This window comes from Malus sylvestris, chromosome 9 (genome assembly GCF_916048215.2).
Source record: "Malus sylvestris chromosome 9, drMalSylv7.2, whole genome shotgun sequence".
Classification (NCBI taxonomy): domain Eukaryota; kingdom Viridiplantae; phylum Streptophyta; class Magnoliopsida; order Rosales; family Rosaceae; genus Malus; species Malus sylvestris.
This window is the reverse complement of record NC_062268.1, coordinates 34,188,162-34,208,010: the sequence shown is the minus strand read 5'-3', so window position 1 is coordinate 34,208,010 and position 19,849 is coordinate 34,188,162. Positions and strand designations below refer to the sequence as shown.

The following is a 19,849-nucleotide window of genomic DNA, read 5'->3' as shown; positions in this document are numbered from 1 at the left end:
CTCTACTATTTATCTCTTCCCCATTTACAACTTCACACCGAGTACTAGTCTTATTGGAAGATGGACTAGCCGGTGGTGTTATGCAAGGGAGGAGGTGTACACGTGTTGAGAGTATGAATCTCACATCGAAGAAAGAAAATATTTTGTGTTTGCTTATAAGTAGTGGGGCTACTCACATTTATTGTCAATTAGTGTTACGATGGAACCTCAATTAACTTTTTAGTCAGTTTCAAGATATAGGAGGATTGGGAGGACTGAAGCCCTATTCAACATGACGGAATATGAAATATGGAATGAGGGAGTCTTGGACTACAATTAGGGTTTCCATCCCCGTCTTTGGACATAAGTTTTACACAACAGTCTTAGTCAACATGAAACTTCTGTTTCATATCCTAATGTTTAAATTCAAATGTAAATGTTGTTCATTAGTTTTGATGTTGGGATAAAATGTATTCAGCTTTACATAGGACTCTTGTACTGATGTAAATTTATACGACAAGTTGAATGAAGATGACAATAACTTCTGCAACCACTTTACGATAAAAATGTACATAGGACTGGTGTACTGACGTATTTTATACAACAAGTTGATTGAAGACGACAATTACTTCTTCAACCATTGGGCTAAAATAAGTCTTGGGGAGAAAATATATTTTTGGTCTAGTTCTCCTAGGATTTAATCCTGGCTTAAATTATTCTGGACCCACAAAACTATCATATTTCAAACATTTTTTTTTTGTTTTTTTGTTTTTTACTTATAATCTAACAGCTATGATCAAATGAGACAAATCTAATGGTAAAAAAAAGATTTGACGACCTAAAATTAAATTTGTCTAAAGTAATTTAAGAAAATTATTTAAATCAAATTTAACTTAAAACTTTATAAATACCTATGTTTTTGTATGATTTTTAATTACTTATCAGAATTTAAATATTTTTAGATTTAAATGTTCATAAAAAATAAATTATGATAATCTTCATAAATTTTATTTTTAAAAAAGTTACCGAAAAAAAAGTAGGCTAAACTCATTATATTATTAATCTCAGGCTAAAATTTTAAGCCGGGTTGGAAGAGAAAAGCAGGTGCTGGGTTATGACTTAATTTTTTTTTTTTTTAGTATATCGATATTTTTACATTAGGGGAGGGGAAATTCGGCTAAGCCACATAATAGGCAGCATAATTTGGTATCGAATTCGTTATTCACGATATTCAAATCTAAGATCTCTCACTTCTAAATGAAGACGATGGTTTGGACAACACATGATGATGAAAAGACAAACCTGAACTATTGATCCCCTATAGAAATGTATAATTGGATAGTTCTGTTGATTCGGTTTAACCCTTGTACATATACAATACAAGTTACACGATAAACCTTCTTCTTTAGGGGAGAAGGAAATGTAATTACATACCCAGCAAGGAAACCTAATCACCCTCCCTACTACTTCTACAGGAGACGCTCTTACATTTAATTGCACTTATTTCATGTGGCCTTCGTCGTCCCAAGCATATGGAGTATTGGACTCAGACAAATACCATTCAACCACCACTTCGTTTCCATGATTCCATCTCTCTGTTCTCTATATTTTTTATTTTTAATCAACTGTGATTTTTCATATCTGTGTTTGAATAATAATTTAAAATGTATAAAGTCTTAAATAATGGCTGGTCTACACGGGGAACACGGGTTCTTGGGATGAGAAGGTGCATTCAAAATAACAATCATTGCCCTATCAGAAGAAATATATCAATTAATTTGATGTTATCAGGTATGAGTTGGACTTTTTTTTTACAAGCAACAATAGTAATTTGGGTTTTTATCGCAAATGATTTTTGAAATTGACAATCACCATCAAGATGGTTCTTGAAATTGAAAATCAATCAATGTAGTTATTGAAAATAAGTATTGCAAATCAATTTGGTATTTTCGTCACAATTCTATTAAAAATTCTGTTAAGTGCTATTGTGGCACGTAAATAGACCCCATAAGCCATTTTTTCTTACAAATGGTCATTGAAATTGACTCGGAACATCAAAATGGTCTGAAATTGACTCACAACATCAAAATGGTCCCTAAAATTGAAAATTGAACAATGTTGTCATTCTGTCACAATTTTGTCAAAAATTATGTATGTGCTAATGTGACACATAAATGGGTCATACAAGACTAATTAAATTAAAAAACTCACAAATACACTTAATAATTTAATAGTTGATAAAAAAGTTGTCAACCCAAAAACCCAATCCTGCAATCACCTCTGATCCCAATCCACATTCACTTTCTATTCTCTAAAAAAAACTCAATATACTCATCTTTACACATTTTGACACCCTTCACCGAATTGAACTTGGATCGAGATCACCTTTGGTGATAGCTTGACCGATTGACGGGACATCACAGTTAACATTTAGACGATCAACATCCTCACAACCTTAATCTTAGAGAGCTTGTTCGGCGCTTCCCTGATGGTCTGGTGATGCATAGAACAACAAGGTCTGCCTTGAGATAATGAGGTTATACCCAAGGTGCGTCTATTGTTGGTTGAAAACTATTTCCACACCTCCTCTTACCTTCGAGAATTTATGGAAGAGATCTCTCTTCAGAGTAGGCCTACTATAAGAAGAAAAAAAATCATTGTGCAAAAAAGTATTTAGACAACTATTTTAATTAATTATTAAACTCACATCGGCACATAACAAATTTTTTTACAGAATTGTGGTGGAAGGATCATATTGATTTGCGACATCTATTTTCAAAGACTACATTGTTCGATTTTCAATTTCAGGGACCATCTTAATGGTGTGGGTTAATTTCAAGAATCATTTATGATAAAAACCCGTAAATATTGTGGGCCTCATTTATGTGCCACATCAGCACTTAACTAAATTTTTAACAGAATTGTGATGGAATGACCACATTGATTTGCGACACCTATTTTCAAGGACTACATTGATTGATTTTCAATTTTAAGGACCATTTTGATGGTGAGGGTCAATTTCAGAGACTATTTGTGATAAAACATTAGTAATTTTGCATGAATTACATAGAACAGTTTAAGGTTGTCACATTCGCATATTTTTAAATGACTAATTCATTGATACGGAGATTATAAGCATCAACGATATCAACACAAACACCATTGATACCAGCACAATCACCATCGCCATAGATCCTCCACAAAGATAGCAAACACAAAATACTTGTATTCAGGCATACGTAATGTCATTGTTGTTGGAAATTTTAGCGATGTGATGTTGCTTCTCCTAACAAATCTCATAAGGTACATATAGTAAATATTCTTTCACATTGAAATATTAAATTGGATAAAACTAATAACAATGAAATACTTATCTTTTATTTCAATGATGCTTTAAATAAAACAAGATTTTAGGTTGCAAAATGTAAGTTTATTGTTGTAGAAATGGTACACTAAAAGTGATGAATACTAATTAAGTGATAATATTAACAACAATAACTTTTAAAAAGTCAATCGACTTTGTATTTTGAAATACGCTAAACATTTTCAACAATTGTCAACAAACGAGACCACGTGAAGACAAGCCATGTCACATCAGGCGTACGAGTTGGACTTGGAAATGGTTTTACTACTGCTTGAAAATGCTTCACTTCGAGTTGGATCCTCTTCACCAAGCCCCGAAAAGGAAAAACAGCACATGGTGATGGAGTTTGATCAAATTTGACTGCACACCTAATTTTCGTTTGGAAGAAGCAAATGAATCAAAGCAGATCGGAGACGGATATCCAAAAATCCTTTGCAACACGTTGAATGAAGTATTTTGTTGACCCACCAAAATTAATTTTGTTTGGTTTAGTTGGTTGCTGGGATATAAATGATTACCCACATGCACGATTCCAGCTCTCTCAAGTCAAATCTATTCAATATTTGTTTATTAGGACCTGTATCTACATACGAATAAAGATCACAGCTAAATTCACATGGCGATGACGCTCGAATTTGAATAATATTAAAAACAAAAAATCCAACCCAGCTTTATGGATCTCTGTTTTCTCTTTCTTCTATACTAGCCCTCATGCATGCACTTACGCACGTGTTTAAGATATTTTTTGATCCACGACGTGCTACGCTTGATTTATACATTTTAAATATATTTATATACGTTAATTGCTTCAATAATTTTTTTTAATGACAAAAAGAAAGTCAAATATTTGAAGTAAATGAATAATAATCGAACATGCTAGAGAAAACCCCTCATAAACCAATCAAAGCAGCTGAATCCATATAATAAAATCGGTCTTTCAATTTCCATCTACATTATATTGAATTTACATTAAGAATAGAGAAAATAATATTTAATAAACAACTGATTGAATTACATTATTACTAGCCCATTGTGAGGCTAAGCCTACCCCTTCCCACTTAGTGTAAAAAATATCGTTTGTTCAAAAAAAAAAAAAATTCATTGAATCACATTATTATGCGCATTTGTTGACCCTAAAAACTACTAAACCTACGTGGCGTGCAAGCCGAATAATTAGTAAGCTAACTACGTCATTTGGTTGTATGCGGGGCGTGCCAATTCGTCGGCTGAGCTCGGCTGAGGAGTAAAATTTGTTAATGTTGCGTTGAGCGCACGGCTGACTTCTCGATCTTGAGACTGCGGCCAAGGAATGAACACTCTCGGCCTTCGGGTTCTAGAGCCTAAAGACAAGGTTGCTAGTTCTGCAAACTTCACAAATCGTTGACGCCGGATTCAGTCACGGTGATTATGTTCGTGAGAGTATAAGCACGTCAAATCGACACCAGAGTATAGGGACATAAATACTTCTCGACCGAGACTTGGATAGATAACCAGTCGACTCTATTGGAGTGCTGTTTATCTAAACTGAAGGTGTTTCACGGTCGGCTGATTCTACGGCAACAGTGCTGTTTATCCAAACTGAAGATGTTCGTCGGTTCCCTCAACAGTACTGTTTATCCAAACTGAAGGTATGTCGGTGGAAAAAGAAAGTAAAAATCTCAAAGTTGTTGAGAGGTTTCGCATAGAGCGAGAGTTTGCACAGGGCAGTTTGTGTGTTGAATTGAAGGGGGTTTGTTCGATGTCCTCCCTCCCTATTTATAGTATCCAACCTTCATTGAATCCCAATCATTTTCGGATAAGAACTCCTTTCCCCGATCTAACCTTATCTCGGCCAGTCCTACTTCTACTAGGACTTTGAACTTAACTCGTTATCAGGTTGCATTAAATCTTAAACTTTAGCATCCTTATTTTGTCGAAACTCCTTCTTGTAATAGGACTCACCCACATCTCACAGGTTCCCGACGGGATATGGCCAGCTTCGACTGCGCGGGCCATGAGCTGGATAACCCCTAATGACACCTAAACACGGCCTCTGAGCCGAGAACAATTATAAACTTGACCCGACCAATACTGGGCTGAGAACAATTCTAAACTCGGCCCAAACCAATATTTTTGGTCCCAAACATTGCCCCCTCGCTTCTGAGGTCGTCGACCAATACTCCTTGGTTCGAACCTCGACCTTGAAGAAGTGAAACTGACCTAAGGACAATCTCTTGGGAAATACCACCATGCGCATTTATGAGACGTAACCCCACGATGTCGATTTCCCAACTGTCATGCCACATGTCAGCCCCTTGGTTACCCTAGCAGCCTTCAATCATGATCCTCGAAAACATGCGACCGCCAAAATATCTCTCTTGCACTAAACCCGTCGTAACACGCCATCGTGCGTCCTTAAACCGCGAACCTCAGTCTTTTCGCTTTGATCTTTTGAGCATGTATAATGATTAGTAAATCTCCCGCTCGATTCTATCCTTGATTTTGAAAATCAAACGTTTAGCCTTCCGTCCCAAATGCCTATAAATACCCGGATCCCTTCCATTCGTACTTTACGCTTTCCAAATCCCTTGAAATTTTCTCGCCACTTTGTTTTCAAAACCTTCAAAAACCCAGAACACCTTAAGCTTTCATCTCAGAAATTTTTAGCCTTCATCAATGACCTCCTTCATCTTAGAGCTTCCTCCCGAGTGCAACAAGTGCAAGGACTACATAGACTGGAACACCATCAAGACTCTGCGTTTCGAGGGTGAACTAAACTCTACCCATCAAATTCTGGGCCCACTCTTCAAAGACACGGTGCCATCATTCATCATCAACATGTTCAAAAAACACTGCTTGGCAGGTTTGCTGCAAGGATTCGATTGGTCAAAGTGTTACCAGATAAAACCCCAAGGATCTTGGCCTTCGACCAATACGAACTGGGTGGCTTGGGTCGTATGAATGGAAAAATTCTTCGGTAAGGAGTGGGAGGCTCTTGGTATCCACGATGCTATTAAGCTCTCGACCACCAACATCATGGTCCTTTCGTTTGACCTTATAACTCCTACCATCCTCGACATCTCGACTATCATCGGGACTCCTCTTTCTGGCATTCCAGTCGATGCCTCCCTTATTGGATGCCCATCAAACCTTGACCTCAAGGCGCTGTTCGACGAACGGGCTATCGAGGCGTTGAGCCAAGAAGGTCAAGAGCCTTTAAAAGAGGACTTTCAGAAATTGCATAAGAATTTTTTGAACTACAACACCTTTATCCTCCATTTTGCTAGTCCAGGGTAAGCGAGTTTATGGAAGGGAGAACACGAGGCCTTCCTATTTTACTAGTACAACAAATTCATCTGTTGTACCAAATCGAATAAATGCTTGGTCGAGAATATGCCGGTGGTGGAAGCCGTGGCTAGTGGTCATTCTTTGGCAATCAGTCCTGCCATCCTCGCCAACCTTCTACGTTGCCTAGTGGAAACAACCATCGACAAGATCGACCCACACCAGAATAGACCTCTCTGGGTGTTCCAACTCTGGCTACAGGTTTATTTCTCCACACTTTGGCCAGAAATCTCTGGCCTCCAGTCTACTGTAGCATTCGGCCTTCAGTTGGCCCCTCGACCAGTACCTCATCACCGAGCTGAAGAAGTCTTTAAACACCTCTTAGGCCTGGACATCCTTTCTGATGATGAATTTTTGATATGTCGTCGTCAAGAATACCCCCACTTTATCAGACTTCCCACATCGACTTGGAGTGAAAGCGAATATGCCAGTCTTCATAAAAAATGGGGGTTGTTCGTGTTAACTCGCGACTTTCCCCTCGGTTGCAATGCTCGCCGAGCAAGTTGGGAAGTCTACCACCCCCACTTTGCTGCCCGACAGCTCGGCTACCTCTAAGGTTGCTTGGTGCCTCTACTTTCTTCTCGCTCCCTTCTAAACCAATGACATGTCTCTGGTTCCTTAGAAAGGGAGTGTAGAGACACCGATAAAGAATTTCAGGAACGGTGCAAGAAATTTCACCTTCAACCAACTGTTCCTGAATCTCTTGGCACCGACACCTTCAGCGACTGGTGGAACGAATATACTCACAACTTTTTTGGCACTTCGGTCGAGGACGTAGTCAACAAAATTTTTGGTGACTGACCCAAGAAATCATCTGCCTCTCAATCTAAAGAGGTGCCTCAAGGTATACCCTTGTTTCTACCTTATTCTTCAAACACTTGAACGGTTTTACTAATGAGATTTTACTTTCTTAGGTAGTTGGGTACTGAAAAAAGCGAGACGTGGTCATCCCGGCAGTGGTCAAGAAAACTTGGCCCCTTCCTCCAAGAAATCTAAAGCCACTGTACAAAACACACCGAGTAAACGACCTCACCCAGACGCTGAGACGACAGGTGAAGCTCCCTATCCCTCAAAACGCATCAAGAAATTGGCGAATAAAGCAGCACGGGAGATTCATGTTATCTCTAGCCATATCATCGAAACAACTGCCCCGAGTGCCACTCCTCCTGCTCCTGTTGTTCAGGCCTCAGCGGCGAATCGGCTATCTTCAACCAGCCTGGCAACCCAAGCTCAACCAGTACCTGAGGTCCTTGAGGTCATGGTTGAACCAGTTGCTGTACCACTGGTCGAAACGCCTGCAGCTCCAGGGCCGACCGTAGAACCTGTACTGGGGGAGGCAACCTCTTCGATCGGGAAGAATCTCCCCAAGAATCTAAAACAATCGGCGATCATCTTAAAAGAGGTATGGCTATGCTGGCCACTCCCTTTACTCATTAAATTCAAAAGTATTGACAACTCTTTTGTTTCAGGATGATGAGAGTAACGAGACTCTGCCGGTGATTCGCTCTCGACCAACCAAAACTCTTTCTGTTGATCATTTTCATGTGGTTGAGGCGGCCGACCCGGTTGATCCTCCTGCATCCGATCGTGGGAAAAGGCCCATTATTGAACCTGAGGCGACGTCAGAAATTTTGATTCACTCGCAGGACCAGGACCTCGGCATCCCCTCTCAAGAAGTGACCTCGACTTTTGCAAGGCTTGATTACTTTCTATTGTCAATTTTGTTATAACAAGTCTGAACCGAGAAAATATTAACTGTCAGGTGCCCAGTTATTCATTCCACCAAAAATTTTATGCACCGAAAGATGTTATCTATATTTCCTGGCCACCTCAGTGGACATCGAACGTAGATAACCTTCATCGACCTCGTGAATTAAGGAGCAGTCTGAAACACTAGGCTCGGCCTTTAAGCTTTCTAGGTTCGAGCGATGAACTCGAAGACATGGTCGAAATATCCTTTTGGCAGGTTTAAAATAAATCCTCTCTGCTACATTCTTTTAAGATTTTCCTTGCGCCTAAATTGTTTTCTTGTGCAGCCTTCATGGGAAGTCGAGTTTGAAGCTCTCCTATCCAGCACTTCGGGAGCGGTTGGTCCTTTGGCAGCTACGACTGAACTCGTCGAATCAACTGTTCTTGTTCGGTTGCAGGAGCTTTTGTCTCTCTCAGCTTCGCAAGTCCTCGAACACAAATGCCTTGATTCGATGGGTGCATGTCTAAACGATCTCGGAGCTAATGGTCAATTGAGCGCCGAAGCCATTATTCAAACGTCATCCGCCTTGGAACGAACCCGAGAATATTTTAGTGTTTTCGAGAAAGCTCTTCGGGCTGACGATGACTTGAAAGTTGCAACGACCGTTCGAGACGTTCTTCGTCCGAAGATCGAAGTTTTAAAGGCGAAAAATGAGACCTTGGCCAACCTTGACCGTCAAATTGCTGAACTTCAAAATCGAAGGTCGGTAATTGCTTCTGAGCTTGCTGAGGATTTTGAGTCGGGCGGTAAATCTTGCTTAACTGAATACACGGCAAGCATGAAGCGAGTCGAGCAGCTGAAGATGGACAAGATGAATCGGCAAGCTGAGGTCACGATGGGCGAGGTAAGGTGGTTGGAGCTAAAAGTTGTTCTTGAATCTCTTCTTCCTTCATCACCCTAGAATTATTTGATTGTAAACTGATCGATCAATGAAATGAACTTAATAAAATGAACTTTTATTCTCGCATCTCCCATGTGACTGGATAATATTTCTTTAAAAACCTTCCATTGATAGGCAACTTGTGAACAATACCGGGTCGATCTCTAAGATGGTATGACCCTTTGTCGAGGACTTTATGAATAACGAATGGCCTTTCCCAATTCGGCTACCACTTGCCAAGCCTGGGGTCTTTAATTCCTACGGGTAGTACGGTTTGCCAAACTAGTTCTCCTTCGTCGAACGTTTTTTGTTTAACTCGTTGATTATATGCACGCTCGGCGATCTTTTTTAAGCCATTAATAAGTTATAAGCATCAAGCCGAGCTTCTTCTAAATCTTCTAGCTCTTGTCTCATGGCTTGACTGTACTCGGCGCTAAACAAACTACTTTGTTCAATTATTCATAACGAGTTTATACTTAGCTCGACGGCCAACATTACGTCGTGTCCATAAGTCAACGTGTACAGAGTTGTTCCGGTGGCTGTCCGTATAGAGGTTCGATAAGCCCATAACGCTTCGTTTATCCTTAAGTGCCACATGCCTGGCCTTTCTTTTATCATCTTTTCAAGAATACCAATAAAAACCTTGTTACTTGCCTTGGCCTGTCCATTCGCCTGCGGGTAGTATGGCGTAGATTGCTCGAGTCAAATCTTTAGATTTGCCGTATAGTCCTTATATCTGTCGTATGTAAAGATCGTACCGTTAAAATGTTTTCTTCAACGAAACTACAAACTTCCTTAGACGTTAGCTCGGCATATGACTTGGCTTCAACCCATTTGGTGAAGTGGTCCGTTGCAAAAAGTATCCACGTATGTTTCGCTGCACCAGAAGATGGTGTGATTTTACCGATAACATCCATGGCCCATTCTCGGAACGGCCATGGTTTGGTGATCGAATGTAATGATTCGGTCGGTACTCTCTATATAGGCCCATGGATTTGACATTGTACACAACCTTTTGCGTACTCAATATAATCATTCAGAATACTCGGCCATAAATAGCCGTGTCATCGAAGTAGCCAACGTATTTTTCATCCAGATTAGTGGGCTCCGCAAATTCCTTCGTGTACTTCTGCCATTGCTTGAGTAGCTTCTTGCGGGTTGAGGCACAACAATAGTAACATGTCCTCACCTTTTCGATACAGCTCATTCTGGTATAATACGTAGTTTATGGCATGCATCTTTGTCTGTCGGTCGTGTTTTTCATTGGGGTTATCAATATATCGCATAATCGTCATTATCCAATCGTTTGGTAATGCTTCGACGACACAAACCTCAATAGTGTACTTCCGTTCTAACAACGAAAGTAAAGACATGACCCGTGTACAGATCATGCAATCACGTTGGAGAACTTGCTAATTAATCGAGGTCGAATGTGCTTATCGTGACACAGGTATTTCTTGGCCTAATTTGCCCCCCATGAGTTGGGCTCCGGAGGCTATTTCAGCCAATTCATCGGTGTTCGTGTTATAAACTCGTGAAATGTGTTTGAAAGTTACGTCATCGAAGGATTCAGCCAAATAACTGGCAACCATGTGGTAAGGCGTCAGAGTATAACTCATGTAACCAAAAGTCTCGTTGAGTTGATTAATGACAAGTTCGGAGTCACTAAGAATATGTGGTAAGGTGCCAAAGTACAATTCAAATCGTGCAGCACGCCGAGGCCAATAACAAGGGCTTCGTAATCAGCCTGATTATTCGTACAATCGAAATCAAGTTTGAGAGAAAAATACCAACGAATATGAGTGGGGGATTGAATAACGATCCCAACGCCATCCGAGACTGAAGTACTGGAACCATCAAAGTACATCGTCCAGTAATTATCACATGTTTGTATCAGGCCGATGTCGACGCCATTGCCCCCAACTCATATGAGGAAAGGTGTTGGGCAAAAAAATTGGCTAGATCTTGACTTTTGACAGCTTTCTGGGGTACATATTGCAAGCTGAATTCAGAAAGGGCCATCGTCCACTTACCGATTCAGCCCTTTACGATCGGCTGAGCGAGCATGTAACGAATGACATCAGTCTGGGTGATGACCTGAGTGATTGACGGGAGCTTGTAATGTCTGAGTTTTGACGCGGTGAAATATAGGGCAAGACAGAGCTTCTCGACAGTAGAGTAATTAATCTCTGGTGGGTTGAGGTTTCGGCTTAGGTAAAAAATGGCCTGTTCGCGCTCGGCGTCATTGTCTTATGCCAAAAGGCATTCGATGGATTCTTTGGCCGTCGAGATATACAGTTTAAAATGTCAACCTCGTCATGGTGGAACGAGGACTGGTGGAGTCGTTAGAGAGACTTTGATCTGTGTGAATGCCTCTTGGTGCTCGGTACGCTATTCGAAGGTATCGGAGTCATTGAGTTTCAAAAGCGTGGAAAAAGCTTTCATTTCCCGATCGAGTTGGCAATAAAGCGTCGGAGAAAGTTGATCTTGCTGAGCAACGACTGTAATTGTTTCTTAGTCATCAGTGGTGGATCATTAATGATTACGCGAGCCTTGTCGTCGTCTACCTCAATACCACAGTGATGTACGAGGAAGCCTAAAAAAATTTCGGCTGATACGCCGAAAACACATTTGGTGGGATTTATCTTCAGATTATGCCGCCGCATGCGCATGAATGCTTGACAGAGGTCATCCAAATGTGTCTATCATCGTGTTAATTAGATGACCACATTGTCGATGTAGACTTCGACGATGGTACCAATTAAACCATGGAAAATATTGTTCATAGCTCGTTAGTATGTTACACCGGTATTCTTGAGGTCGAAGGGCATAACGACCCATTCGTATATGCCAAGTGCCCCGGGACATCGAAAGGTAGTCTTATGGACATCAGCTTCGGTGATGAAAATCTGGTTATAACCGGCATGCCCATCCATGAAGGATAGGATCTCGTGATGTACTGCAGCATTGATTAGCAAGTCGGAGATCAGCATCGGGTACTCGTCTTTGGGCGTTGCCAGGTTCAGATTACCAAAATCGATATAGATGCATAGGGTGCCATTTTTCTTTAGCATCGGAACGATATTGGCCAGCCACTCGACGTATCGAGCGGTCTAAATAAACCCAGCTTTTAAAAGTCAAACTAGTTCGTCTTTTATGCCGAACTGTACTTCGATCAAGAACCGGCGAAGGGGTTGGCGGAAAGTCTTACAACCATCCTTAATGCGTAATTCATGTTTAACAAGGGTCTGATCAAGGCCCGACATCTTATGATAACTCCAAGCAAAACAATCTTTAAACTCTTTGAGTAATTGATAGAGTTCGATTTTCATGGCATGGGTTAACAGTGCACTAATAAATAACGACCGAGGGTCATCAGTCGTTCTAACATTTATTTCCTCTAAAGGGTCCTTAACTTGGGGTCGATTGTCTTCGAGTTTGACCGGTGCGGCCTGAACTTTGTCTAACAACAGTACTGGGTCGTTATCTTGCTCAGTAAAAAATTTGATTAAGTTGATGCCCAAATGTGGGTGCTTGGAAATAACATACCAATGGGCCAGCAGACGTTCCATCGTGGATGAAACCGCGGCCTGACGCCTCTTGCCTTTAACGTCAATCATCAGTGGTAGGGATTAAGTTAGCCAAGCTGAGTCGTGCCGAATCCTGGTGGACAGTCTCGGCGCCTACCTCGATGGCTTTCTGGACTGAGATCCGAGTCGGCCGTCCATCTTCATTAAAACCCTGTAGGGTAATGTAGCCGACGTGGTCATCATAATAATGGGACTGAATCATGCTGGTTTCAAACAACTGATTATCGACTGGGTGGACCACAACCGATTTACAGTCCTAAAAATGAGAGCTTGGTATAAAGAAGAAATGATGCAATTCGTTTGATGAATCCAATCCCTGCCGAGCAAAGCATTATATTCGGTCTTGGAGTCGACGATAAAAAATATGGTCAAGTGATTGTGACTTGCAATGTTCACCTCCAAAGGGAGTACTCTTTTGGTTTGAGACTTGTCACCGATGAAGCTGCTCATGATTATTCCTGAAGGAATGAGTTCGTCGTTAGATCGTCGTAATGCTTTCATGACGGATACATGCATGATATTGACCATTGCTCCTCAATCAACAAAAATTTTGGTGATTGGGTAACCTTCAATGTGGGTCGTGACATACAACGACTTTAAATGCTGAAGATTGGCCGAGGAGAAGCGAGGAAACAAGATGGCTATGGCTGTTTTAAGTTTCTCGTCGTCGTTTGCTGGCTCATCTTCAGTGGTGGTGACGAAATCAACTTGTGTTGCTTCCTCGGCGACCACATCACCATCCAAGGAATTTGGTTGGTGTGTAATTGGCTGGAATTCAGCAGGTAAAACATGAACCATGCTATTCTCAAGGACTGAAGGGCCAATTGGATCCTGGTCGTCATCTTCCGGGTTATTGAGGAGTATAGCATCGTGCATTAGAGCATCCTCAACCTGATGATCGGGTATCTCGACAGGTACTTGCTCTTGTGCTAAGGATCCTGACCTTGTTTCCTTGGGATTGTAATTGTCGAGCTCGTTTGTTTTTGGTGTCTGACTTTGCTCCTGCAGTGTTTTTTGAGCACGTTCTTTATAGGTAATCCGGGCGTCCCTTGTGTCCAGGTAAGCGTCCAAACGTGCCACCCGATCTTTCTCATCGGGCATTAGACCGAATAGAGATGCGGTTGAGAAGACTTCGAAGTGATATCGTATGTGTTGAAAGTCTTCAAGATAAAAAGGGAGCTTGGCTGTATCAATGTCCGTGTATGGATCGACCTTGAAACCAAAAACCCTAGCCTCTTGTATGTGCTAGAATCTAGCTTTCATTGTTGGGTCGATGGTTGTTTGGATGATCTATTCAGCATCGAGGTAAGTTAGTGCCAGGTCGAGGGCTTCTTAACACGCTTTGGGTAGTCCATACAAATCGTTGGCAGAATACTTCTTGTGAAACTCTTTCATATATTCCAAGGATTCGCCGATGAACGGAGGGTGTAGATTCCGCCGAACTCTTATTATTGGCTCTTTCATGGGTAACGGGGAAAGTTGGCTTTCAGCCTCTTTCTGAAAATTCTCGAAGCGAGCTTTCATCCCCTTGGGCCGAATGAGGAGCTTGATGCGCTTTTTGGACTCTTCAATGGTAGTTTTGTAATCACAATTGGTTTCCTTCTACCCTTGTAATTCAGCCATGATTGTTAGGGTTGATCGGTCGTCTCCACTTCCTACCGCCTCTTTTAGCTGCCATCTTGTGGCCAAAACAGTCTGGGCCGTTTGTCGTCGAGCCATGCAGTCTATACGCTGACGTCGACGTTTCTGAGATTTAGATAGCGTAGTATACATGCCGGTGGGAGAATTGTAACTGTACCAACGTTAGTCACGTGGTTTAGGCGGCCTGAAGGTTTTTGGATTCACTGATGAGCTTGAGCTACTGGAATTATGGGAATAATAATCCTCATCATAAAACGGTGCGTTTTAATTTAAGCACCGTTTGACCGAGGTAGGGCTGTCCGTCTGTTTCTGGGTGCGAAGCCTATTGAACATTTTCTGGCACTGGCCTTCACTAGGTTCCTTTGAAGGTGCCGTCGTGGCCGTAGATTGTTGCCGTGATGTTGGAATCTGAGCCTGAGGAAATTTCTCCTTGGGTTCAGTAAATACAACGCGTGCCCTACAATTGCTGCACAAAACTATCGCCCTGTCACTTTCTTCTTCACTGGAATCTGTCATAAATTCAACTACAGTCGGTCATAAAAACTCGGTAGGTGGTCCATTGGAAAATAAGTCAATCTTAAGTCGTGGCTGGGAATGTTTCTTTAGGACGTGTTGTATTAGGACAAACTCAGCCTTCCCTTTCCCTTTGCTTTTAGGTAAACGAGCGTCTACCATGCCAACTGTCGCCGAAGGGAATGGATCAGCGTCGATCGTCATTCGTTTTTTAGGAAACTTTAGCTTGCCTTTGTCAATCCAGCCTTGGATATCATCACAGAATACGACACAGTTGTTTGTGGCATGCTTGGTCAAATTATGATACTTGCAATATGTCTTTCCTTTAAGCTCTTCGGCCTTGGGAATGTTATGTCCTGGCTGAAGTTTGATGATCTTTGCTAATAGCAATTGGTCGAAAATTGCCTCTGCCTTTGTGATAACAAAAATGTAAACTTTCGATGTTTTCGTCGTCTCTTCATTGGTCGAGCGGGTTTTAGCATCCTTGGAATTAAGTTGAGTCAATCCCTTACAAACATATGGTTTATCTATTACTATCTCGGCTGCGTTTACACTGACGTATTAGGAATCTTTGCCTTCGGTCGATGTGTAGTTGACCGTAGGATTTTTGTTAATCATTCCTCAGGATGGGGATTTCGAGATCTTTTCTTCTCGGAGCAAATAATTATATTGCTCTACATGCTGGGCTAATTCATACATATCTTGAAAGTTTGCCCCCAAGAACTTTTTTTTGTACTCCACGTCGAGCCCATTCAAAGCAAGCCTAACAAATTCGACTTTGGGAAAAGGTACTCGGCACCAATTCTTGGCATATTTAAATCTTGTAAGATAATCCATTGGTGACTCATCAGATGCTTGAGCCATCCTAGCCAATGAAGAAACTAACATTTCCATCCCCGGCAGATAAAACTGTTCGTGAAATTTCTCGACCAACTCCTCCCAACTTTGAATAGAATTAGGTGGGAGGTTGATATACTATGTGAATGCTGAGCTTGTCAACGAAAAGTTGAACAGCCGTAGTTTATGAAAATCACCATTGATATCTCCGCATTGTGCAGTGAAACGGGCCATATGTTCTAACGAGGATAACGACGATTCTCCAACAAAAAGGCTGAAATTGATCATCTCCGCATAGGTGAATGAATTTCGAGAATTTCGGCCCTTTTTTCATGGCCGAATTGATCATTCGTTGGACTTCGGTCATATTGATGGATGTTGCTTCCACTCTCTGGTCAGATCTATCTGAGCTACTACTTGATCCTCCCCTCTTTTCTAAGTCAATCATTTTAGGCCGAGTAGATACTACTTTGGCCTGTAGGGGATTACCTTTAAATGGAAGCTGCCGAGCCTGATCAACAGGTCATCATTTGAAGACTTTGCTAACTAATAGTTCAGGAAATCTGGTGTGGGTCTCACCATTGCTTCGTATCACTTTGAGCAAATTGTTCAGTTTTGACCAACTGTCTGTTCCACTTGTCGAGATTGCTCATCAACTCGTCTTCGAAGAAATGACCTCGTCGGAGGGTCAGAGCTTTCACCGCCATCTTTGTTGCAGTCCTCCACTATTCCTTCAATGAAAACGCCTGCGGTTCGGTTGGGTACTTCTGCGTTTCGAGGCTGGGTACCGAGGCACACTTCATTTTCTCGCTATGTTACACTTGCAGCCTCAGGGGTCATAGTGACAATAAGATTTCGCGCATGTGACACCTCTTGCCTGGGACTATGAATCGGTAAATCGGTCGCTGATTTTCCCATGGTTGTTTTCTTTTTTACCGATCGTGTCTCTATGGTCATGAACTTCGTAGTTTTAAAACTGGGTCCCACTGGGTGTGCCAAAATGTTGACCCTAAAAACTACTAAACCTACGTGGCGCGTAGGCCGAATAATTAGTAAGCTAACTACGTCATTCGGTTGTATACGGAGCGTGCCAACTCGTCGGCTAAGGTTGACCAAGGAGTAAAATTTGTTGATGTTGCGTTGAGCGCACGGCTGACTTCTCGATCTTGCGACTGCGACCGAGGAAGGAACACTATCGACCTTCGAGTTCTAGAGCCTAAAGACAAGGCTACTAGTTCTGCGAAGTTCATAAATCGTCGGCGCCGAATTCCATCACGATGATTATGTTCATGAGAGTATAAGCACGCCGAATGGACACCAAGGACACAAATACTCAAAACAGGCACCGACGCCATGTTTTTCGACGAACTCGCGAAGTTCGACCACGGTGAGTCTTGGGACCCTCAACCTTAAATCCTCTTTATTTCAAAGTTCTATATTATTTTTCAACCTTAAAATGAGATTTGGGGGAAGGTTAGTGCAAATTGAACAAAGAGGATGATCTTTTGGTTTTCTAGGGAACTCAAGAACTGTAGCCATCCGGACTTTTTTAGGCTCATTTTCTAGCTATTACCGATGTTGACTTGACCCCCAATAGGTATAAATTGATTCTTCACATTTCTAGCTTTGTTCTAGCTTTTAAATCATTGAAAATGACTGAGATTTAGGCTTGTAATGAGCTCTAGAAGTCGGACCAAAAACCTGTAAAATTACAGAAGCTCGTGAGGAAGGCGAGTACAATTGTACTCACAGACGCATAGGCGCCCGTGAATGTGTGAGGGTGGTCGGTGCGTGTGGCACGTGGCTACTGGTGCAGCTACCTTATGGTGGCGCTAGGAGGAATTCGAGGTCCCTCATTTGGTTTCTCGACGTGCCAGACTCGAATCTGCCCTCCGTTTTCTGAAATCTTACCTTTTTAAAATAGTTTCTTTATTAGCCGTACTTTTTACAAAAAAGCGTTAGTACGTTATGTATTTACATAAATAGTTTTATTTCTATGTGAAACACATCACAAGGACTCTCAATGCTTCGAGGCTGGTTCGACTCGACAACATGATCAGTGAGTGGGTCTTTTCTTTAATATATACATATATTTGTTTAGTTTCCATATATACATCTAATAATGAATTCTCTATACAACTGTATTATTTAAATTAATGTTTATAGGAAATGACGTAACGATGGGAATTAGGAAATCACTATAAATCTTACAGGATGCCTTAATTCAGTTTATGACTATGAAAAATATTATGTTGACTAGAATTATCGAATCATTGTGGCATGACTATATTTATGTTATATGTTCATCGTTTGCTGCACCGATGTTAGTACTCACTCGGGCCAGAGCCAGTCTTTCACGTGTATGTGCACATCGCACCGTACACTCACTTTGGATCCATTGTAGGTGCCAGTCCTGTCTTATATTGCTATAGGCAATTAGGACTCGTATATGTTGCGCATAACGCTCGTCTTCACGTGATTGTAGTACTAGAACGTATATCATTGTTACACCTAGTCTTATTCATGTCAGAAATACCTCTGCATGAACTTATGTGTCAGCACGTGTTGATGAGCACTCGATATGAGATGTTTGCTCATGCGAGATTATGTTGATTATGGATGTCATGCATTTATTTACGAAATATTGGGTCGTATTGAATCTCGAGATATTGCATGTTACGATAAGTACCTTCTTACTATACGTAGTATGTATATTTTGGAAACTATACTTGTTTTACGGCGAAGGTTTATTATGTTTTAGAAAAGGTTTTTACAAAACTTTATTTTTAGGCCCACTCACCCTTGTTTTTCACCCTTCCAGGTTCTAGTGGCTGAGCCTTCGTGTTGACGAGGATTTCTGGCAAAATGTTGTTGTGGGAATACTATCGACGATATAATTCCTCTTTTACCTTTATTGTACTTTACGTATGCTTTGATATCACATGTGAATTGGGTTCGTTCCTACTCATTAGCGCACTCTTATAATTAGGCACTTTAGGTTTAATTTTATTCACATGTTCCACTACACTACATCTTATGGCTTCGTCACCTTCCAGATGTCAGCCAGCACAGGTCGACTCGGAGTCCAAATGGACATTCCGGGTCGGGGTGTGTCATACATACATACATATAGGTACGAAAGTATTGATACGTTAGCATCAATACAGAAGTATCAGTGCGGAAGTGTCAGTACATACGTACATATAGGTACGAAAGTATTGATACATTAACATCAAAAGAAAAAATAGGTAGATTCGATGTATGAGAAGGTAAAAATAAATCATCAACACTATAAAAAAAATGGTAAAAATAAATCATGCACTATTAGATGTGGACGGTGGCCCTAGCCCTTTCTTCTTACACGGTTGAAGATAATTTTTTGGGTTGGACAAAAAGTATCATTTTTAAGTAGAATCATTTATGTTAGCAATAAAATGAAAAGTTATAAATAAATTAAATATGAGACATTATAATTCACTTAAGGATAATATAGGAAGAAAAAAATTACATAAAAGGAATTAAGTCTGGCAATAAATATACATGCTGGCGTGGACATAAGTCGAAAGACTATAATTAGTTTTTTTTTTTTTTTTGTTAAGGTTTTAGTCTAAAGATAATCTTTTTCAAGGATTAATATCTAATTATATATATATATATATATATATATATATATATATATATATATATATATATATATATATATAATACACCGTTAGTACGATATGTTACAATAAAACAAGATATTACTAAAAAGGTTTAATTACAAATTTGAGCGAAAGTAAATGGTTGGAGCATACAATATATTCTAGGGAACTTTAACGAAAAGCACCCGGTACTGTTCACTTTAACGAAAAACCATATTTTTACACTAAAAAGTCAATCCTTTGGTACTATTCACTTTCAAGCCATTTTCATTAGTTTTCCTTATATTCTATAGATAATGTAGGAAAGAAAAGTAAAAAAGTACTTGA

General features: G+C 40.7%; 1 protein-coding gene across 1 annotated transcript; it reads left to right on the top strand.

Annotated features, from left to right (window-relative positions):
• Positions 1-6,283: 6,283 nt before the first annotated feature.
• LOC126634000 (uncharacterized) lies at positions 6,284-8,397 on the top strand. Its single transcript, XM_050304492.1, has 3 exons — positions 6,284-6,615; positions 7,586-8,069; positions 8,137-8,397. Exons 1-3 carry the CDS (start codon positions 6,284-6,286, stop codon positions 8,395-8,397), a joined length of 1,077 nt encoding a protein of 358 aa, XP_050160449.1.
• The last annotated feature ends 11,452 nt before the right edge of the window (positions 8,398-19,849 follow it).

Bases quoted from the DNA above. Each gene is read 5' to 3' on its own strand.
- LOC126634000 (XM_050304492.1), top strand. From the start codon at position 6,284: ATGGAAAAATTCTTCGGTAAGGAGTGGGAGGCTCTTGGTATCCACGAT. The intron at 6,616-7,585 runs GTAAGCGAGTTT...TTTCTTAGGTAG, and splicing joins CTCCATTTTGCTAGTCCAGG to TTGGGTACTGAAAAAAGCGA. The intron at 8,070-8,136 runs GTATGGCTATGC...CTTTTGTTTCAG, and splicing joins CGGCGATCATCTTAAAAGAG to GATGATGAGAGTAACGAGAC.